Source organism: Dreissena polymorpha, chromosome 5, assembly GCF_020536995.1.
Source record: "Dreissena polymorpha isolate Duluth1 chromosome 5, UMN_Dpol_1.0, whole genome shotgun sequence".
In the NCBI taxonomy this organism is placed as follows: Eukaryota; Metazoa; Mollusca; class Bivalvia; order Myida; family Dreissenidae; genus Dreissena; species Dreissena polymorpha.
Window position 1 is genome coordinate 76,238,057 of NC_068359.1, and position 24,434 is coordinate 76,262,490.

General features: G+C 35.8%; 3 protein-coding genes across 4 annotated transcripts in view; 2 read left to right on the forward strand and 1 right to left on the reverse strand.

Moving 5' to 3' along the window:
• LOC127880860 (protein crumbs-like) overlaps nt 1–15,775 on the forward strand; it is a 101,544-nt gene extending 85,769 nt beyond the window's left edge. For both annotated transcript variants that reach the window (XM_052428314.1, XM_052428315.1), the window contains exons 24-28: nt 8,059–8,175; nt 8,485–8,718; nt 9,822–9,964; nt 11,145–11,226; nt 11,961–15,775. In XM_052428314.1, coding sequence (XP_052284274.1) covers nt 8,059–8,175; nt 8,485–8,718; nt 9,822–9,964; nt 11,145–11,226; nt 11,961–12,100 — 716 coding nt within the window. In that variant the 3' untranslated portion in view covers nt 12,101–15,775. The remainder of the gene's footprint in view (nt 1–8,058; nt 8,176–8,484; nt 8,719–9,821; nt 9,965–11,144; nt 11,227–11,960) is intronic.
• A 462-nt stretch (nt 15,776–16,237) lies between these two features.
• LOC127831356 (uncharacterized) lies at nt 16,238–20,671 on the reverse strand. Its single transcript, XM_052356325.1, has 3 exons — nt 20,619–20,671; nt 17,213–17,849; nt 16,238–16,354 (listed from the first exon to the last, which is right to left on the reverse strand). The coding sequence occupies exons 1-3, from the start codon at nt 20,669–20,671 to the stop codon at nt 16,238–16,240; spliced, it is 807 nt and encodes a 268-aa protein (XP_052212285.1).
• Nucleotides 20,672–22,028: 1,357 nt separating this feature from the next.
• LOC127831357 (eggshell protein-like) lies at nt 22,029–22,552 on the forward strand. Its single transcript, XM_052356326.1, has 2 exons — nt 22,029–22,308; nt 22,443–22,552. The coding sequence occupies exons 1-2, from the start codon at nt 22,029–22,031 to the stop codon at nt 22,550–22,552; spliced, it is 390 nt and encodes a 129-aa protein (XP_052212286.1).
• Nucleotides 22,553–24,434: the final 1,882 nt, after the last annotated feature.

The following is a 24,434-nucleotide window of genomic DNA, read 5'->3' on the forward strand; positions in this document are numbered from 1 at the left end:
TAGTTTCCAGATGATCCAAGCGATTTACTTCTCAATCTTGGACAAACACATAACAGTTATGTCTATGAATGTCTGTCTTCTTGCTATGTACAGTGTGTTTTTAGCTTGGCTGTTTTCGGAGAAAACCCGAAGTATTTGTCATAGCCAGCTCGTCGTCCGCCGTCCGCTGTCCGCCATAGGCGTCGTGCTAAAACCTTAACATTGGCTCTAAAATCAAAGTGCTTCCACCTACAACTTTCAAACTTCATATGCAGATGCACCTTGATGAGTTCTACACGCCACATCCATTTTTGGGTCACTAGGTCAAAGGTCAAGATCACTGTGACCTCTAATATAAAACTTTAACATAGGCTCTAAAATCAAAGTGCTTCCACCTACAACTTTGAAACTTCATATGTAGATGCACCTTGATGAGTTCTACACGCCACATCCATTTTTGGGTCACTAGGTCAAAGGTCAAGGTCACTGTGACCTCTAATATAAAACTTTAACATAAACCTTTACATTCACTCTAAAATCAAAGTGCTTCCACCTACAACTTTGAAACTTCATATGTTCATGCACCTTGATGAGTTCTACACGCCACACCCATTTTTTAGTCACTAGGTCAAAGGTCAAGGTCGCTTTGACCTCTTATATAAAACTTTAACATAGCCTCTGCAATAAAAGTGCTTCCACTTTCCCTACAACTTTTAAACTTCATATGTATATTCACATTCCTCATTTCTACACGCCACACTTATTTTTAGCTTGGCTGTTTTCGGAGAAAACCCGAGGTATTGTCATAGCCAGCTCGTCGTCCGCCGTCAGCCGTCCGCCGTAGGCGTCGTGCTAAAACCTTAACATTGGCTCTAAAATCAAAGTGCTTCCACCTACAACTTTGAAACTTCATAAGTAGATGCACCTTAGTTCTACTTGCCACACCCTATTTTGGGTCACTAGGTTAAAGGTCACGGTCACCGTGAACTCTAAAAAAAATATTTTAAAAATTCTGACAAGCTTTCGCAGCCAAGCGTTGGCAACCGTTATGCGGTGCTCTTGTTTTCAAAACTGATATAACCTTAGTGAATAAAAAAAACTACAATTTCAAACGAAGCAGTACACAAACATGGACAAAATTAGGGTTTTACAATTGCAAATAATTTTACTTTTTCACAGGAGAAATTTCATTTATGTACACAAGGTATGTACGTTTTTGAGAAACCCCCATTTAGCAGACTTGTTCATACGAAACAAAGGCACAATTTGTGCTCCTGCAACAAAGACAACTAAAGTTGTCAGTATCACCATAAATTTATTGTTATAATTTGTTTAGAAGTAGATACCATTTGTTTTATAGTACCATTTTACAATAGTTTATTTAACAAGCCTCCTTTTATATTCATGTTGTTTTAAGATTGACAAAATAAAATATTGACACAAAAATAATATATATGCCAGGCTCTGGTAAAAATAAGGCTTAATGCTTGTGCAGATTAGACTAAGTTTTCAGCTTTTATGGAATTTTCTGGGGGAAAAGTCTCTTATAAAGGAATATCCAGTATGGGTGAAAAGTGTAGTCCCTGATTAGTGTGTTAGGACTTCACAGGCTAAAGTGGGATGACACTTTATGCACATGCATTAAGCCCCATTTTCCTAGAGCGAGGCTCATATATATTCACTTAATTATTGCGTTGACATTACAATTTATCTCAAAGGGAGACAAAGGGAGACAATTGAGTCTAGCTCTAAATATGCGAGTGTATAAAGAGTTACTCAGCCTGTTATACTAAGAACACATAATACATGTACTAATCTAATCAAAGCGCTGAAGGCACTGAAGATGTTCGCTATTGCATAATTTAACACGCAATTCATTTTTGAAAATCAATCGCAAGTTTGAAATGAACACACGCCATTCAACTTTATAAAGTGTGTGTCATAGCGCACGGGTCGAGTTTTGTGTGCATTTTTTATCATCCTTATTATTTCATAGAAATAACTAAGACAAAATAAAAACAACATGCTTTTTGGAAGTTCTGAAAGCATAGAAAGTATGATGAAAATGGTGATGATAACTTAATATAAAGAAAATTTGCAGTCACCATCATATTAAATGAATATTTTTTTCTAATATCAAATGACTATCTCACCAAGAATATAAATTCATAATGAAAGTTCCGTGTACAAAACTTTTGATTTTTGACACCAATACAAATTCAAAATATACAACAATCTTCGTATCTTGTATATGGAGGAATAAAAGTATATAAACATTGCTGTTTATGCTTTACTTATTACCCGAGCAGTTCACACGGTGTCAACAACGCTAACATAAACATAGGTATAGAGCACTCATGCGCTTTTAGGCGTAGCTGTTTCAGTTTTCATCTTAGTGACTTTTACATAATGCCAACAGACACGCATGAATATTTTCGAATATTTAATAAGCTGATTCGAGATACAACCTCTGAATTTTTGCTACATCACTGCGTATGTGCTCAATTCAAAGGATGTAGCACTGTTCAGTGTAAGGAATTCCGGACTACTCTCTGTATGCTCAAACGACACAAATTGTGGCCCTGTTACAATTACGCGTTACAATCCATCTCGCAGAATTCCACTTTCGCCTCCAAGATGAGAAAACAATCATTAGCGAAATAGTATAGTGTCACGATAAGAGAAAATTGTTTAATTATCATACCACAATGTTTGCTTTACTTGGTCATCACGTCTGGAAATCATTCCTTAATGTGTGGATAGGCTGCCATTATTAACAAGTTTGCTATTTTCAATTCAATTTTGTATCAAAAAGCATTGTTCTTAAATGTGGCATTTTCAATTCGCAATGAGATTTGTAATGACCCTCGTCATGTGAAAATGGGTCTTTTTCCATATGCGCCCATCATATAAATAGCCCACTCAGCTATCACTCCTTCTGGTAAGGAGAAACATAACATATTGAGTGATGTTAAAGCGAACAGCTTCGCCTATGGCCTGACTGCGCAAAAGCACATGTTGGGTTTAACAAACGCTTGCCGAAACGCATAAGACCCATTTTCGCATGACGGCGCTATTGACGTGTGATTTAAATGTGTCGAAAGAAAACTGCGTTTAAATCAAATATAAACATACAATATATATTTTGATAGTGAAGAAAGATACTCATAACAAGGCATATGAGGACACATATGAAGTGCTCTCCCGTAGTATATTTTTTATTTTACTCACACTAATGTGTGGTTTGACAATGCTAACACATATTTCATGCGGTGAATATGCAGCTTACAAGTGAAAAACACAACACAATAGTTAAACTTTTGTTTAATTGTATTTAATTATTAAGAAAAGAAAATTGCTAACTTTATTTCAAAGTCAGCGTATACGCCGACTACATTTTTAAAAGACATTTATTGTTATAAATATATTTAATATAATATATTAGTTTGTTTTCGGTTTTAGAGATTAAAAAGCATTTTCGAGGTTGCCTATAGTATGCCTGTAGTAATTCATGAACTCATATCCAACTGTCTATGTATTGAGAACTGTGAATATAAACAAGCTTAACCTTCTACTAACCTTCTGCTATTGCATTCGTATTATTATTATAAATTGTTATATTCGGGTTTAGCAATTATGAAACTTTTTTTTGGCTATCGTATCGCTGAAGTTATTGTTGAACTTATGTTCAACGTTTTATAAATTGAGAATATAAACAAAGACCTATAGATAATATGGGTCTTTGATATAAATAAGCGTCAACTTTTTCCCGAATCTCTCATTTTACGACCTGTACTACGTCATTGAGTTGTATGCGAGAGCGTAACCTATTGCGTTGTTATAACCCGTAAACTTTCCTTTGTTTATCGACAGACGCATCTATTAATAGCCTCATATATCATGAATGCCAAAACAACCAGGAAAAAGAACCACGTGACCAAATAGGACGCAAAACGCAAATACCATGCGACTACGACTTTTATTATGTAAGAAAGCTCCGCAATTCCTTTGAAGTCGGAGCCTTGTGATTGCTATTACTTAAATAATTGACCTCTAACTGAAGTAAGCAAAGGAAACGCAGCACCTAATTGACCCATTCCTCCTATGTGCGAAGGCAGATTGAATTTTACTAATGTATGGTTTGCCTATTATAACACACATTATAATGCGGTAAATATGCGACTAACAAGTAAAAAACACTATAATTAAACTTTTGTTTTGAATTAAGTTATTTAGAAAACAAAATTCCAAACCTTATTTCAAAACAGCAAGACTACATTTTTTAGAGAATATTATTGTTATATTTAAATGTTTTTTTTTAACAGTTTCAGCGATAATGAAACATTTTTTTATTGTGTCTATTGTATCCCTGTAATAATTGTTGAACTCGTGGTCAACGTATTATTAATTGAGACCTGTGAATATAAACAAGCGTAACCTTATACTACTGCGTTATTCTCACACGGACTCCCCTTTGTTTATCGCCAGCCTCAGATTTATGAATGAGCTGAGCGAAAATACTACGTCACGCACACGCAGCAGAAAGTGGACTATTTTAATCATTCATAAACAATCTCCTCCGCGACACGTACAATACGATCATTGTTTATTGATTCTTTTCTATAAAACACCGTTCGAAAATATTGAATGTAACACGATATTAATATATTGTTGCCATTTGTGAATACACATAATTGGAGAACTCAAACCTCTTGCATAAATTATACAACTCTTTCTTGCGCGGATACGCAAGCGGGTATTGGGTTAATCATACCTAGTCATATCGACCTGAATTTCACACTAAGCACTTTAGACGGGCGCTAAAGCGCCCATCTAAAAATCTAAGTGACAAGCTTTTCAACTTGGTCAATTGATTTAAATATTGTCTTGTCATAGTAAGGGATTGAATAATGAGATCCAACTGCTATGAAAATGTTATATAAGGGTAATCTGATATCTGTATTCTGACCATAACTCACAAAACACAGAAAGATTTAAAAAGAAATTTCCTGTGATCAGGTAGTTATATGTTTCTTCAAAAAAAAATCCATAGAAAAGTCACAAGATTTTTTTTTTTAATTCAAGTTTGCAGTTGGAAATACCTGCATAGATCTCATGAGTTAAGCCGTTACTTGGGAATTTTCAAAGCTGACATCATAGTAATAAAGTTGTAAATCTCTGCAGCTCTTATTTAAACTGGCTTTATTTGCTTACTGTCCAATGGGCAGCATTGTGTTAAATAAACCTAATGCATCTCGCTTCAATTCAAAACTCCTACAGTTTGGTAATATGTAAATAAGTCTTTGTATCTTTTAAATATATGGTTATGTTGTTGCTGTTTTCAAAATGAGTTGATATTTGTAGGTTTTCAGATGTGCACTCATGTCTGGATGTTTGTGTTTATTATCACAATTTATTCAGGTCCATTAGATTATGTCTGAAAGGAGTTTGTGTGGTTAGTGTTCAAGGTAAATCAAATGAGTTGGGATTTCTTGTTGACATTTTGATGTCCAGAGTTTTATGTTGATGTTCACATGTTAAAATTTATGTTCAGAATGTTGATGTTGATGCAACCAGTTAAATGTATGTAGATAATGGAGCATTCTTGTAAATACTATGTGCAGATTTGTATGAGCAACCAGTTCAATAACTGTACATTATTTTATCATTATTGAAAATCCTATAAATGTACGTGTGTATATGTTTTAGGTCTGTTTTTAAGTCATGTCATAAATAAAGTGTCCATGTTTCAGTCAAACCTTGTTGTATCTCCATGATTTATTTACAGTATTTCAGTGTTTATCAAAGCCAGGTAATTTAGGCGATATGTGACAGGGGTAAATAAATATGGATGGTAATTTTTGCAGTGTACAGCTTAAAGATAGGCAGGACTGTATGTTGGTTATTGTAGGTACGTCATAATGTTTTTAGAGGGTTACTCATGCTTTTGCTATGTTGAACTCAACAATATATTGTAGATCAGAATTGTCCTTAGATGGCAAGTTATATTGTATTGTTTAAATTAAATTTAATGCCTTAAGTAACATTTGTTGAAAGCCTGCCAAATCCTGTATGTGTGTATGAAGTACTGGAATGATAAACTTGGAACATAAACAAAGGGGGTACTCACGTGATAGTCAAGATGGCGACATCCATGCCATGACATGTTTTTTTTCGCTGCTTTATACCCTTTATAACTTTTGTTTCATTTTCAAATGACACTCACTTTCCAGCCATATCAGTAGACATGCGATTAGTGTTTATTTGGTATTAAAATTCGCTTTATATCTCGACTTTACTCCCCGCAAAAGTAGTGGAGCTTTAATTAGGTCATCCCGCTAAGAAATTTTGCAGCAAGTGAAGTCCAGATAAAGAGCGAATATCAACACGAAATAAACGCCAGTAACTTTCATGCTGATATGGCTGGAAAGTTAGCGGCATTTGAACAATAATACAAGTAATAAAGGGTATAAAACGGTGCAAAATACCTGCCTCTGCATGAACGTAGCCATCTTGACTATCACGTGATGACCCCCTCTGATAAATTTGAAAAAACATTGTGTTTTTTTTTTATGTTCAATTTGGGGACAAAATTTGGCCCAATTTACAATCCCAAAAAGTATACATTTTTCAAAAAATTCCCATTTGAAGGTTTCCAAATTAACACATTCAATTCATCTCCCTATCCAGCTAGATGTGAGTGGAACCTTAGCAAATATAATGTTAAAAACACTTGTATTTTTAATTGTAAAGGCTTTTTTTTTAAGCAAAACAAACCCACACAATTTCCCAATTTTAGTCAAAACAATGCCATTTTTCCCAATGTAAATGGCCCCTGCCCAATTTTCAAAATGTTAAAAAAAACTCGGACCATATAACTGAATGTGAAATATTGCTGGGAATGCTTAATAAACATATCTAAAGATCATCAACATATTAGCAGGTAATAAACTTGTTAAGGAGTAATAAACATCATGTAGCCATGGGATAAATTATCATCCAATATTACAAAACCATTAGTTTTCAGTCGTGCAGATGTTACTTAGATAATTATAGTATCAGATAGTATCAGAGAAAAGAATTTAAGAGATAAATCCATATCTTAAATAATGTGAGAGATAAATCCTTATCTTAAAGTATTTGATAGATAAATCCATATCTTGTTTGGTAAAAAGTAATTAAAGTGACCCTTGATATAAATCAATCACTGATAATTAGTATCACTAACATGTACAATTAAAATCAAATTTACATTTATTACAACAGATATTAAGTAGTAGAATTGAGCACAATCGGTAATTGTTTTGAATAAAACTTGCAATAAAATCCTGCGCTTAAGTGTAGAATGAGTAAATAGTGTACAAGTTCCCGACATCATAAACTAGCTATTAGGCCCCTGTGGGCAAAAGTAATTCACTGCGTGATGGAGAGATGGGGGACATTACCTTGCCTCAAACTTATCAGATTAAATACTGTGTTGAAAACTTTATGACTTGTTTGTCTTATGATGGCCTTTGTTGGGAAAGTGTGCAGTAATTATAGACGCATTTGATGGGGTTTACAGATACTTAGATTTCTTATTAACTTTTACATTTGGAATACATGTCAAATAGAATTAATTATTTAACTACAGTCAGGTATGGTTTTCATTTTATACTGAAATTCAACCATAATGATCAAAATATTTCAATGTGGTATTGCTAAGTATTATTATTAATTCAGCCTTTAAAAGATAAATTGTGATGTCCAATTTTGGGGAACTGGCTTAGAAGCTTTTTGAAATTCTAGATACATTTGAATGTGCAGGTTTCAATGGTGATGCAATTAGTAGAGGTTTAAATGCCAGAGTTTCATCCCAGATTAGCCTATACAGTCTACACAGGCTAATCAGGGAATGACACTTTCCGCCTGAACTTGATTTTTTTTTTAAGAGACTTCATTTAAACACACAATTCCATCAAAGCAGACGGCGTTGTCCCAGATTGGCCTGTGCGGACTGCACAGGCTAATATGGGACAACACTATATGCACATGCATTAAGCCAATCTTCCTCAGAGTATATTGTTTTGTATTTTTCAGGAGTGAAGTGTGAGATCAAGGGACCGTGCGTGGACCAGCCCTGTCTTCACGCCACCCACTGCACCCAGGACCTCACTGTATCACCATCATACACCTATCAGTGTCACTGTAAACCAGGTAGGTCTCATGTACTGGAAATTGGGTTTTCTCTTACAGATGCCTGGCTCAAAGTGTTCTTAAACCTAAATTGCCTTACTATTACAAACAAATCTTTTCATTTTGAGTATCGTATGGGTTTTGTAAAGAAAATAATGTAGCCAAATAGAGGGGTCTACTTGTTGTGTATATTTCCAGGTTAAGAACCACATTGTGAAAATTTGTGACTGTCTTTTAAATATGAATACATGGTGTTGAACATTGCAGCCATAGACATGACAGATACCATGTTTTTCATAGTTTCTAATACCAAAAGCTAATATTCCCCAGGTTGGCAGGGTGTCAACTGTTCCGAGGACATAGACGAGTGTACCGTGGGCACGCCGTGTCAGAACGGAGCAACGTGCCAGAACAACCCAGGCTCTTATAGGTGTGAGTGCGCCACTGGGTACACGGGGGATACATGCGCAGTGGATATAAACGAATGCGCCTCTAACCCCTGCCTCAACAAAGGGTACTGCTCAAACCAGATTGGACTTTACGTCTGCAATTGTACTGGAACAGGTCAGTTTCCATACTTTACTGTGTATAATCACGGATAGAAGGTGCACACATTTTTAGCTCACCTGACCAAGTATTTCTCATGGTGGGCAATTGTGAGGAATTATGATTTCCCTATGTTCAGCATAGTGCATTGTATCATCTTTTAGCTCGTAAGAACTTTAGAGGCCACATTTTTCACATGTTCAAAAATTACGTCGGCGGTTCAAACTTTAAGTTTGATTATCTTGTTACGACTCTAGGCGCCACATTTAAGACTAGACCTAGATGAAATATTAATCTTTACAATATCTAGGCAAATTTAAAGTATGGGTCATTTTGTTCCAAAAACTAGGTCACTAGATCACATGTTTTAAAACCCACTGTAAAAGCTACATTTATGACACAATTTTTTTTAACTTGGTCAGAATGTTTACAATATCAAGGCCATGTTTGAATGTGGGTCAAGTCAGGTAAAAACCAAGCCAAGTCTTCAACATTTGATGTAACTTGAACTTTGGGAGGTCTTAATGGCCATGATGGCCCTTTTGTTTCATGCCAACATGGGAAAAAATCATCCAAAACCATCAATTAGGCTTCCATTTTATTATTTGCTGATAATCTTACCTTTTTGCAGTGAATGAAGTAGTAAACCATCAAATCTTACTGATTCATTGATTGTCCATGATAGGAGTTACACAACCATAAAGATGTCAATTTTACAAACGAAAAACCAGATTTTGTTTCAAACTTTACAAAGAGAGAGAAATCCCACTTTGTAATCTGACTAATTGCATGGTAAAGGTTTGTTATGGATTCAGTCAAAACTAGCCATGGTGACTGAAAAGATCTTAAACCCTTTCCCGCTCAAATGGGCACGTTGACCTGTTTGCAGTTCCTTAGAAAATTAAATTTAAGACCTTTCTTTAAAGATTCAAGTTTTACAGGCTAAGTTTAAAACCCTGAGATACTGATGAGCAGCAAACAGCATAAAGCGGGTGTTATGGTTTTATGCTGGTTGCGTATAGCAATTTATACTTCTGAGTGGGAAAGGGTTAACAGTACCATTAGCAATGCCAATAATCAAACAAAAAACCTTACCAATGCTTCTCTCTGATCTCTTTTAGGTTATAACGGCAGCCAGTGTGAGATAGACATAGACGAATGTAAGGAGACGCCGTGCTACAACGCAGGCACCTGCACCAACACCAACGGCAGTTTCACCTGCGCGTGTGCTGAGGGATGGTCTGGACAGACATGTCAGGCAAAGGTATGCAACGTGTGGGACTCTCGAGTATACAGTCTGTTAACCCTTTCCCCCATAAGAAGCAAAGTGAAAATGTCTTTTGCAAACAGCATAAAACCAGAACAGCCTGCGAGTTACTTGCAGTCTGTTCAGGTTTTATGCTGTTTGCTGCTCATCAGTATCTAAGGGTTGGAAATGAAGCCTTTAAAACTTGAATTTAGCAAGAAAGGTATTTACCGGTAATTGAATGTTACTTTCTAAAGGACTGCAAATGTGTCAAAATACATAATTATCTAAGTGGTAAAGGGTTAATTGAAGATTTCCAGAAATAAACATATTTAAAATACAGTATTTTATTCACAATGGGATGGTTGAAACTTATAAAGTCAATAAATAATATCTTAAGTCGCATGAGTCATTTGTTTAATATTTCGTGTGTAACATCTTTTAGTCGTCCTCTACAAAGTTTGTACAAATCATGGCCCTGGGGTCAAATTTGGTCATGCTCTAGAGATTACATGATTTAAATAAACTTAAATAGCAAATTACTTGACAAATCTGAATGTGTAAGCAAGAGGGGTTAATTATTGTGTTGTCTTTTACAAAGATTGTCCATTGGAATTGGAACTGGCCATGTCCCAGTGGTCACATAATTTATGTAAACTATAGTAAATAAATATTTTAAATCTTTGAAAAAGCCTATTTATTGTACCCTACCGGTGAAACTGGAGGGGACTTATGGTTTGCGCGATGTCTGTCAGTCAGTCTGTCTGTCACACTTTTCTGGATCCTGCGATAACTTTAAAAGTTATTCATATTTTTTCATGAAACTTGAAACATGGATAGATGGCAATATGGAGATTATGCATGTCATTTCATTTTGTTCCTACATCAAGAATTCTGGTTGCTATGGCAACAAATAAAAAAGAAATGACAAGGGTGGAGTTTCACCGGTAGGGGACAATATTGCTTGGCAATCTCTTGTTCAAAATATATCAGAAAAGGGTGAAAATTTTTCAGTACCTTTTAAAAATCTACTAAAACCGCCAAGGGCCAGGTTTGATATTCTATGTGTAACATGGCATAGTGGTCCTCTACAATGATTGTTTAAATCTATCCCTGGGTTCTAAATTGGCCATGACCCATTACACAAATGTGTGATCTTTGGCCATCATGAACCTCTTGTTTATTGTTGTGTTCACAGAGTGAGGCAGTGATGTCAGACAACATAACGTGGTACATAGTTGGGCCGTGTATAGCAGTTTTTGTCATTCTAGTTGTCATAGGTGAGTACCAGACATTTTGTATGCAGGATTTTATGATTTTACTGTTTATTTTCTTCTTCATGAAATTTCATGCTTTTTAGTGGATTTAAAAATTTGTGAATTTAATATTTTGGAAACAAAAGAGGAATTTGCGTCTGTCATTTTCCGACATGTTTGTCTTTAATTTGTTGATAAACAAAATCAATGAAAAAATTAACCCTTTTAGCGCTGGAACCGAATTTTAAAGGCTTTTGCAAACAGTTTGGATCAAGATCAGATGCCACAAAACTTGGTGTCTGATCTTGATCCAAACTGTTTGCTATTCTGACAGTATTCTTTGAAAAAAATCGGAGAAAATGCTAATTTTAGAAATTCAGCAGACACCAATTTAGCAGACGACAAATATGCCAGCATGCAAAGGGTTAATGTCCCACAAATAATATTAATTTGACAGTATGAAATTTAATAATCTTCACAATGTGGTATAGAAGACTTTTCAATTATGTCATAAGATTTACATGTACATGTATGTTACTCTTAGAAATAAAATTTCGATGACAATTTGTGCAATAAATATAGGCTAAATGACACAAGATGTAATTTTAAACTGTATAGATAATAAGACGCGTTAGAAATTTTGTTAGGAAGGCAGATAATGGCCAGCTTACAAACAAGTTTTCTGAACAAGTTGTAGTGCTTTCATTTAGAGTGTGAACAACTTTAGATGCTAATTTTCCGTGTTGCTTGTTTTGCAGGAGTGGTGGTCTTCCTAATGTGTGTACGCAACAAGCGAGCGACCCACGGGGTGTATAGCCCCGCCCGGCAGGAGATCACAGGCTCACGGGTGGAACTGGGTCATGTGATGAAGAAACCCCCCCTGGAACGACTCATTTAGGGCCCCTCCTGTGGCCAGCCATACAGCTGCAGTGTGATAGTGTGAAGTCTCCGTTGGATGAAGACGATGGGATAAAGAACTGCTGTCATGAATATCATGTGAAAAAGCTTATATGAAAGCTAAAGCAGAATTTATTTGCTTTTGTCCCTTTGTTGAAGGTTAACCTCCACCATGATGGATGAACGTTTCAGCAGACTATTAAGTCTTTCACCTAGGAGGTGTATTATGGGTTGTGGAATTGTGGAATACAGTTATACGTAATCACGGACCTGTCCACCAAATTGCATTTTGTGCTATTTTCCTTTTTGTACTGTGCAGATATAAAAGTATTATGTTACTGTGTAACCGCTTACTTTCCTGTTGTTTCCATTTGGGTTCCTTTAAGAGGATGAAATATTCAAAACATGTGCCATGTTCAAAATTCTTTCGTTTGTGGTCAGCAGACAATAATCATCTCAGCTCTTTTTGTGATATCAATAAACATGTTCTTAGCATTTAACTCTATAAAATTGTATTCAGATAATTATAAATAGTGTATCAGTTTATTTTCATTAATTTTGTTGTACTTAATATATATGAAAAACATGTTTATTAAACAAAGGACAAGATAAACTTTTATGAGTGATAGACATACATGATATGCCTGTTTAGAGATATGCCATCAAAGTGTGGGATTGGAAACTCAATATTTGATACTTAGAATGTTTTGATAATTCAATGATGTCATATCATAAGATTATACCTACTCATCTATATTATGCAGCCAAAGTATTGAAAACCAGTTACTAGTATATTTAATATTTATATGTGTTAAGTGTGATGTTTATAAAGTTTTTGTATACATAATTGTATTTATAGATCCTTACTTCCTATCAAACCTTGCTTGATTTATTTTGTAATTGGTGATCAAAATAAAAGTTTTATAAAGACTAAACAATTATTGTAAATATTGGGAATAATATTATGAAAGAGAGCACCAAAATACTGGGAAAATAATAATATGAGCCCGGCTGTTGGAAAAATTGTCTTAATTCATGAGCGGATTTCACAGGCTATTCTGAGACGACACTTTATGCACATGAATGAAGCATTCCTTTGCCATAGACTCAATGATATACTTCATTCTGTGTAATATTATAACTATAAGGCAGGGTAGTGTGATTTTGCTTTGACAAAAAAACTTTGAGATTTGAAGTGTTAAGCTATAATTATTTGCTAAGCAACTTCATTTAATTTGTAGGATATTTGTTTTCATTTCGAGCTAACATAAAAACATTGAAATTCTTGAGAATAGTTTTGAAGAAATAATTTAATCATACAAGCAAAGTCAAGTGTCTTTTTTGTATGAGGCAAATTTGTTAACATTGAAATCTAAATTTATCCCGTATTCAAATATTTATTTTCGTCTGTGTAAATATTCATATATTGAAACATTGGGCGTTGTTTCAATTACAGTCTTATGTAAGGAAGTCATATTGACAAAATCTCATTATCTTTGCCTGTGTAAATTGTATCATTCTTTAAGCACAGGATTTGTATAATGTACCGATATTGTATAATCAAATTGTATGTTTGATATTACTTATAGTCTGCAGGATTTTGTTGATACATTATTTTAAATCTTATCCAAAGTGTTGCAAATTTTATCATCATTTTGTTAAGAATTTTGTTTTAATATTTTACCTATGTAAAGCCTTGTCTGGTTTATTAAATCACGTTTTAAAGGACTGAAATTCAGACTTAGTTGTTATAAACTGAAAAGTAAGACCCTATTTTCGAATAATGAAATGTTGCAGTTGGAATGTATGAAATTAAAAATGCTTTGATTTAGGATTTGGTCATGTAACTTAAAACATTTTGACAACCTTGAAGAATGTATCATTGATATGTTCAAAAGCTCTGTTTTACAAACACACATTTCACTTTTTAATTATTCGAAATTTAAGTCAAAAATAGGAGAGGAATCTGTATAAATATAGACTTGGGGGAAGATACCATTAAAAGATTCATATAAAGTATTTTTCTAAGATTCAAGTATTGTTTTATCTTGCCAGTATGTATTATTTCACAAGTCTGTATATCAGTGAACATTTTAGTTAGTAAAATCCGTGTATGGATCCATTTACAGCTTTAGCCAACTCTGAAATATATCCATTAATGTTGTTTGATGAACATGGATATCTGAATAATAAAATGAGACAGATCTGGAAAAACAGGGCTTAATGTATGAGGGTAATTTTTGTCATCCCTGGTTAGGTGGTGCAGTTTGCCCAGGCTAAACAGGGACCACACTATCCATATTTATAGATTGTTCATTTTGAAGGAAGCTTGTTCAAAATAAACATCCAGTCTAGGCTGAAAGTGTTGTTCCTTATTAGCCAGGCTCATCTGGGACAACATTTAATTCACATGCATAAAGCCCATTTAATTCACATGCATAAAGCCCATTTAATTCACATGCATAAAGCCCATTTAATTCACATGCATAAAGCCCATTTAATTCACATGCATAAAGCCCATTTAATTCACATGCATAAAGCCCATTTAATTCACATGCATAAAGCCCATTTAATTCACATGCATAAAGCCCATTTAATTTACATGCATAAAGCCCATTTAATTCACATGCATAAAGCCCATTTAATTCACATGCATAAAGCCCATTTAATTCACATGCATAAATCCCATTTAATTCACATGCATAAAGCCCAGTTTTCCAAGACCGAGGATCATATAACTATTGTGCTACTAGTATTTAGTTACAGTTTTCACATTTGTGTCAATAATTATTTCCAATCATTGCGATTATTTTGCAAATATTTGAATGTGTTTTTTTCTCATTTATCTGTCTATGTTATACTACAGCACATGATAACAAACGGTTGATTCTATTCATACATTCACAAAAATATTAATTTCAATAGTTTGAAACATATCAGATAGTATTCTAACATATCAGATAGTATTGTAACATTCCATAGTTTTTTGCTGTCAAGCATTTTTTGCTGTATGCATGCATTTTATGCAATTAATAATTCTGTTTATTGTAAATTTATCAGATGTTCAATTTTTGCGAGTTAAAAAAAGTTAATCTAATGCACAGGCTAATCTGGGACGACACTTTATGCACATGCACTAAGCCCCATTTTTCCAAAGCAATTGTGTGTAACTGAAGTCACTCGCACTAACTATTAATTACGTCAACACAATTATGTGTTCAAATTGTTTGTAACAGAGAATGTCTTTAATTCATGATTAATGATGACTTCCGTAATATTGACGTATATTTCTTCACAGTTGGAATAAAATGGTATGTAGCTAAAATATTTTACATATTAATTTTTTTAATGATGTTGTTTATTTTAAAATATGTGTACATTTTATGTTCCTGTATCATTATTTTGTTGTGATATATTGAAGGCCTAACTACGCCTGCTTTGGAATACATAGCTTATATATATAAATATATATTTTATCATAACATATCATGAACTTTATATGTATATATTTTACATGAACTGAATTTAGTCTGTATGTATTCACATTTATATATAACTCATACAAGCTGTGTAGTTGTTTGTAGATCATGGTTTCATATATATCATTATAAGTCATTCCCACATATTTTGATAATGTTATATATTAAGTCTGAAGAAAAAAGAACATGAACTTAAAGTGTTGTTTTTGTTGTTACATGTTTTCGATTTAATCAGTTGTGAAAGTGTGCTTACAAAGTTGTTCATGTGGTGGATAAAACCTGTCAAATGTACGAGTCGACAGTTTTTAACGTACAAAAACAGAGTCGCGTTGAACAATCCACGAGGGATAACTCTTACTGTAAGTCTTAGTGTAAGTCGTGATTAGCTCCCTTCAATCATGTTCGTGTTTCGCCCGTGCTGAATTCTGGGATATAAAGCATGAACTTGACATTGCCTGAATATGAAAAAAGTGAGGTATAGTAATGATGTACTAGTTTACAGTGAGGTATAGTACTGATGTACTAGTTTACAGTGAGGTATAGTACTGATGTACTAGTTTACAGTGAGGTATAGTACTGATGTACTAGTTTACAGTGAGGTATAGTACTGATGTACTAGTTTACAGCACTGTTGTGAGGTATAGTACTGATGTACTAGTTTACAGTGAGGTATAGTACTGATGTACTAGTTTACAGCACTGTTGTGAGGTATAGTACTGATGTACTAGTTTACAGCACTGTTGTGAGGTATAGTACTGATGTACTAGTTTACAGCACTGTTGTGAGGTATAGTACTGATGTACTAATTTACAGTGAGGTATAGTACTGATGTACTAGTTTACAGTGAGGTATAGTACTGATGTACTAATTTACAGTGAGGTATAGTACTGATGTACTAGTTTACAGTGAGGTATAGTACTGATGTACTAGTTTACAGTGAGGTATAGTACTGATGTACTAGTTTACAGTGAGGTATAGTACTGATGTACTAGTTTACAGCACTGTTGTGAGGTATAGTACTGATGTACTAGTTTACAGCACTGTTGTGAGGTATAGTACTGACGTACTAGTGTACAGCACTGTTGTGAGGTATATTACTGATGTACTAGTTTACAGTGAGGTATAGTAATGATGTACTAGTTTACAGCACTGTTGTGAGGTATAGTACTGATGTACTAGTTTACAGTGAGGTATAGTAATGATGTACTAGTTTACAGCACTGTTGTGAGGTATAGTACTGATGTACTAGTTTACAGCACTGTTGTGAGGTATAGTACTGATGTACTAGTTTACAATTAAAAGTGAGGTATAGTACTGATGTACTAGTTTACAGCACTGTTGTGAGGTATAGTACTGATGTACTAGTTTACTGTGAGGTATAGTACTGATGTACTAGTTTACAGTGAGGTATAGTACTGATGTACTAATTTACAGTGAGGTATAGTACTGATGTACTAGTTTACAGTGAGGTATAGTACTGATGTACTAGTTTACAGTGAGGTATAGTACTGATGTACTAGTTTACAGCACTGTTGTGAGGTATAGTACTGATGTACTAGTTTACAGCACTGTTGTGAGGTATAGTACTGATGTACTAGTTTACAGCACTGTTGTGAGGTATATTACTGATTTACTAGTTTACAGAACTGTTGTGAGGTATAGTACTGATGTACTAGTTTACAGCACTGTTGTGAGGTATAGTACTGATGTACTAGTTTACAGCACTGTTGTGAGGTATAGTACTGATGTACTAGTTTACAGCACTGTTGTGAGGTATAGTACTGATGTACTAGTTTACAGCACTGTTGTGAGGTATAGTTCTGATGTACTAGTTTACAGAAGTGTTGTGAGGTATAGTACTGATGTACTAGTTTACAGCACTGTTGTGAGGTATAGTACTGTTGTACTAGTTTACAGCACTGTTGTGAGGTATAGTACTGATGTACTAGTTTACAGAACTGTTGTGAGGTATAGTACTGATGTACTAGTTTACAGCACTGTTGTGAGGTATAGTACTGATGTACTAGTTTACAGCACTGTTGTGAGGTATAGTACTGATGTACTAGTTTACAGCACTGTTGTGAGGTATAGTACTGATGTACTAGTTTACAGCACTGTTGTGAGGTATAGTACTGATGTACTAGTTTACAGCACTGTTGTGAGGTATAGTACTGATGTACTAGTTTACAGAACTGTTGTGAGGTATAGTACTGATGTACTAGTTTACAGAACTGTTGTGAGGTATAGTACTGATGTACTAGTTTACAGAAACTGTTGTGAGGTATAGTACTGATGTACTAGTTTACAGCACTGTTGTGAGGTATAGTACTGATGTACTAGTTTACAGAACTGTTGTGAGGTATAGTACTGATGTACTAGTTTACAGCACTGTTATCCCCGCCGAAAGGGGTAGGGATACAGAAATGGTAGGCGTCATTCCGTCCGTGAGTCCGTTCGTAACATTAAATATGGATCATGAAAAGTACTTAAGCTAGATTAATAAAACTCGTCTTATTAGTAAAGAGTGCCGTGTGTGGAATATGCGCATTGTTTTAAGTGGGTGTTTTTTTTGTCGGACAAAAATTCTTAGTTCTTAAGCTAGATAGTGTACAGAGAGCAATATGGGAATCTGCAAGTTATTTCAGATGTTTTGTCAGATGCGTCCGTGCTTGCGCCCGTCCGTCAGAATTGATCTAAATCCTGCGATAACTAAAACAATACTTAAGATTGATAAAACTCAGTAGTTGGATAGAATGCCGTATGGAGAATATGCGCGTTAATTCGGGGTAAGTTTTTTCCGTAAGACAAAACATGTGGTGTTTATGGCTACAGAAATAATTGAAAACTACAACTTTGATCCAGCGACAACTCAAAAAGAACTTGATCTAGGTTTATGAAACTCAGTGTGTGCATCAAAGGCAATGTCGGCAACATGCAGGTTCGTCGGAAAACTGTGGTTGCTAATATTTCGAAAATAATTCTGAACTAAAATCTGGATCCTACGACCACTAAAAATCACTTCAGTTAGATTGTTGGAACTCGTTATGTGGAGGGAGGGCCCCTACGATCATTAAAAATCACTTCAGTTAGATTGTTGGAACTCGTTATGTGGAGGGAGGGCCCCTGCGATCATTAAAAATCACTTCAGTTAGATTGTTGGAACTCGTTATGTGGAGGGAGGGCCCCTACGACCACTAAAAATCACTTCAGTTAGATTGTTGGAACTCGTTATGTGGAGGGAGGGCCCCTACGACCACTAAAAATCACCTCAGTTAGATTGTTGGAACTCGTTATGTGGAGGGAGGGCCCCTACGACCACTAAAAATCACTTCAGTTAGATTTTTGGAACTCGTTATGTGGAGGGAGGGCCCCTACGACCACTAAAAATCACTTCAGTTAGATTGATGGAACTCGTTATGTGGAGGGCGGGCCCCTACGACCACTAAAACTCACTTCAGTTAGATTGTTGGAACTCGTTATGTGGAGGGAGGGCCCCTACGACCACTAAAAATCACTTCTAGTTAGATTGTTGGAACTCGTTATGTGGAGGGAGGGCCCTTACGACCACTAAAAATCACTTCTAGTTAGATTGTTGGAACTCGTTATGTGGAGGGAGGGCCCTTACGACCACTAAAAATCACTTCTAGTTAGATTGTTGGAACTCGTTATGTGGAGGGAGGGCCCCTACGACCACTAAAAATCACTTCTAGTTAGATTGTTGGAACTCGTTATGTGGAGGGAGGGCCCTTACGACCACTAAAAATCACTTCAGTTAGATTGTTGGAACTCGTTATGTGGAGGGAGGGCCCTTACGACCACTCAAAATCACTTCAGTTAGATTGTTGGAACTCGTTATGTGGAGGGAGGGCCCTTACGACCACTCAAAATCACTTCAGTTAGATTGTTGGAACTCGTTATGTGGAGGGAGGGCCCCTATGACCACTAAAAATCACTTCAGTTAGATTGATGGAACTCGTTATGTGGAGGGAGGGCCCTTACGACCACTAAAAATCACTTCAGTTAGATTGATGGAACTCGTTATGTGGAGGGAGGGCCCCTACGACCACTAAAAATCACTTCAGTTAGATTGTTGGAACTCGTTATGTGGAGGGAGGGCCAATATGTGAATTCGCAAGTTATTTCAGGGTGGTTTTTTTTCGCGAGACAAAAAAAGTAAAAACTCAAATCAAATCAAATCAATATTTATTTATTGTTGGTATAGTATACAAACATTATAACATAAGCTATGAATAGCTTCTTGACCGACAAACTAACATCTTGGTCCTGCGATTACCAGAAAACTTGGTTGATAAAGGTGTTTCATCAACATTAACCTAGTAGGGCACTGCTGTTTTGTCTGTGACCATTCTCTTGTTTTACTTCCAAATGTACATTCTTACAGCTCACTTTCGACAGAAATTCTCCATCGTCGGAGATACACCGTCTGTGACAGCTTCTTAGTCATATCTTCTTAGTCATATCAGTTAACCCATTTATGCCTAGTGGACTCTCCCATCCTTCTAAATTTGATCAATTTATTTTAGTTTAAATTAGTGATGTCTAGTATATTTATTTCTATATTTATAATATTTCTAACAGAAATTCCTTTAAACAAACAGCGCAGACCCTGATGAGACGCCGCATCATGCGAAAGCAACAATGACCGGTTCTCTTGTATCTGCGTGAACATGAACCTTTTTAGCCGTATCTAAGTCAGCATTCCCATGTTGTCAATTAACCCATTTATGTTTAGCGTCTAGAAAAAAAGGCATTGGCAAACAGCGTAGACCCAGATGAGACGCCGCATAATGCGGCGTCTCATCAGGGTCTGCGCTTTTTGCTTAAAGGAATTTCTGTAAGAAATGCTTAAATAAAGAAATAAATATACCAGACATCCCTAATTTTGAAAATAAATTGATCCAATTTAGAAGGATGCGTGAGTCCACTACGCTTAAACCTCAATTCATAAAATAATGTTGATTGGTATATCAACCCTAACACACATCGCTTGTTACGGGTCAAAAGATGTTACTTCCTTACCGACTGCCATCGGGCATATAGGCGTAGATTTGCTGACAGGTCAGACCACACATTTCGTGTCTGCGGAAGAAAACAAGTGATTTATTCGCAATTGGCAGGTTAAATTTTTTCTACCGCTAATTACAAAAAACGGTGATTTAAAGAATAAACATAACCCAGAAAAAAAACATAAAGCAATATATTGCTTATATTATTTTGCCCGAAGCATGTAGCAAAATAGGTAAGCAAACAGAACACGGCGATGACGCCCGCACAATTATAGATAGATAGATAGATTTATTTCGGCATAGGAAATATGTGAAATGTTCAAAATACACGAATCACAGGCAGCAGTATCATAAATCCCCCCCCCCCCCCCGGAACCCTACCCCCCCCCCCCCGAGCTTACCCCAGGGGTTCCAGATTGTTAAATGTACACCTATTGTGTATGGTTTGACTTTTCAACAACGAATATTGACAAAAATTCATAGTTTGAAAAAATAACCCTCGTATAGGTATTATATACTTTTTTGTTTTCATATTTTGTATAACAAATGGGCAACTTTGAGGGTTTTGGGACGAGGGTAGCAGCTTGAGGGGAGAGGGGTCGCAGTAAGGGGCGGGGGTATCAAATGTCGAGTGTCTGTGAGTTAAAATAGAACTTGCATTTTTTGTTCACGTTGTATTTATTCATAAACATTTCCGCTTGAAATTATTATGAACAAAACATTAGTTTGTCCATGACGAAATAAATATCACAAATATAGGGTGATGATTTGAAATAAAAAAAATGGACCTGTTTTCCGTTATAATAATAATACACACGTAACCAATCTTATAAAAATTTAACCCACGCAAACAAACCCAAACAACAATAACAACAACACGAAAAAAGCTTTTTTTAGAATTTTAAATGAAAACGTTTCTCTTAACAAGATTATTTTATATTTATAATGATACTTGAGGTTTTCAACAAATCACATAATATAACAGTACAGAGTGCCCGCTCATGGCATGTTCGGTATACTGTTGCGCTAACGGTCTCTGGTGTAACGACGTATACACGGTACGTAAACGCAGACCGCGTTACGTGAGGTGTCATCGCGTGTCCCCTTCCTAGACAAGATTATGGGCCAGACTTCCGGAAAGCGAACCACTTCGCGAGTATAAAACTAACGACGGGTCATATGTTCATTACTTCGCCATCGACAGTCAAAACAGTAAGTGTTCGATTTATCGAAAAACGTTTTTTCCGCATATGTACATTTTCATTTTATAATTAAATAAACGCAACGCTTATACAGTATGTTTATAAGGAAATAATTATATACATTTTCGTATTTCTGTTCGAAAAAGAATTGCCTGAATTTTCCGAACAATCGTATATTTTTATATTAATTGTAATCTATTTGTTTTACAGAATCCATCACCATGAAACTAATCATCTTCGCCTCTGTTGCCCTCGCCGCCGTCGTCGGTCTGGTCTTCGCCGACGAATTCAACTTCGGGAATAATTTTGACGATGGCTATGGCGGCGGTTACGGATACGGACTCGGATCCCTGAGCCTTGGATCCCTGGGTGGCGGATACGGAGTCGGATCCCTGGGTGGCGGAATCGGATCATCATACGGCTCCGGATACGGAAAAGCCGCCTACGTCCCCGTGCCTGTCGGAAGGGGAGGCTCCGGAAGCTCCGGAATCAGCGGTCTCTGTAAGTATTCATATATTGTTAACAAATGTTCTTGGTGAAATAAGTACGCGTATTAACATGTTAGTTTATTATTTACTTCATTATAAACCCGATATTAATATATTAGACATTAAAAGACGTGTTCCTATTTCCAGTGCCCCTGCTCGGTCTCCTGTTCCTGCTCCCTCTGCTCTTCAACAGAAACACCGCCAGAACTTCCGACCAGATCCTCCTCATAAACTCTACCCTCACCGGTGGAAAATAATCAAGGTATGATTAAATACAGATATTTTTCTCGATATGTAATTAAAATATCAGCACACGTATACATTAATTTTAAAATACTCGCACTGTCCGTTACTTATCGCATTAACAGCTTGAATATTTGGCCTATAGGCGCGTAGCGACCGGGAGGTCATGGGTTCGATCCTCACTGTTGCAACGATTATAAAAATTAAAGACATGAAATACTGGTTCTACCCAGGAAACGGACTCGATTGCGTTTCAATTGGCCTTCAGGTCTCGATGCAATCGAGCTAAGGAATTAAGTTTTAAATTAAAATTAAACATTATTAGGCTCCACCGATTCGTTTCTGTTCATATATATCACAGTTATCGAGTGCTTAAGGTAATGACCAATTTCAGAAACAACTTTTGGTCTTTTTCAGATGCACGTGCCTCAGCGTACTGCCAGGACATCCGTGCCCTTTCTGCACTCAGTCTCGGGGCGCCTCTCGAACGCTCGCCTTCCATCGCGCTATTTATTGTTATTATACATTACGTTACAAAAATAAACCCAACAAAACTCATTTGTAACTGCGTTGATTTTTTTTCTATGTTATCCGCTATTTTTTTGTACGCTATAAATGTCACATGCTTTCATAGTCGCCAATATACGCGTTTCTGCTTACATTAAAGTTTGTTGTTTCTAAGAAGAGCAATATGAGCCGCGTTCTGAGAAAACTGGGCTTAAACCATGTGCGTAAAGTGTATTCACAGAATAGCCGGTGTAGTCCGCACTGGCTTATCAGGAAAGACCTTTTCCGCTTTTATGGAATTGCTTGTTGAAAGGTAGTCTCTTCTCAAGGAAAATCCTGTTTAGGCGAATACTGTTGTCACTGATTACCCTGTGTGATTTGCACAGGCTAATCTGGTACGGCACTTAACGCACATGCATTAAGCCCACTTTTCGTATCCGATCGGATCCATCGGTTTTGTGGTTAGAAATGTCGGATTGGATCCGAACCCTGATAAAGTAATAATTACGTAGAATTTCATAATTAAAGCGATCTCCAACGAATGCAAACAAATGCATCTGAATGAATACACCATTCGCTTGCCAGCGTCGACGAGGCAGCTGCCGCGGCTTCAATTGTGTAGACAGAAACTAATTGAAGGAATTCGGCTCACAATTCAATTGTACACACGCACAATTTTTTTTTGTTAGTAACGATGTAATATTATAACGCGTTTAAAAAAGGACAACCACGTGTAAACTAAATTTATCTGTAAAATTGTATTATTACCCCGAAAGTCTATACACATACGTACGTTTAACTGTAACTGTTACTAAAATACCTAGACATGATGGTAATGATAGGGATTCTTTTACGAAAAATGCATCGAAAACACCTCAGAGACGATCTAGGTAAACACATATGTCAATGGGGTCGTACCCCGGAACCCTTTGACTAAATTTATATCAGGCTACGTATCTACATGTATAATTGATAAACTTCATTTCATTGTCAACTTCATGGGGACACGAACTCTAAATCACTCTTACATATTTGTATGCTAGCATTTCGTCTGAACATTATACAATATGCTTACACATTATAAGGCGCAAACTCTGATAACCTTAACGACGATACCTGGCTTTGTTCAGTGCTAAACTAAAATTTATGTTATTATATCGAACGAATAAAAATATATCAGTGATAATATCGTTAGATAATAAGTATTTCTATGAATAGTATTACAAATACTGTGTCATCACGTATATGTAAGGTATATTTAACAACGCAAAATCGCAGGTAGGTTCATTGACAACGCTGTTTTATCACATAGTACCACCATACGAATGCGGTTGATAAAATAAAATAATATAACTAAATGAACTCAAATGACCTATTCAGTTTTTGTTT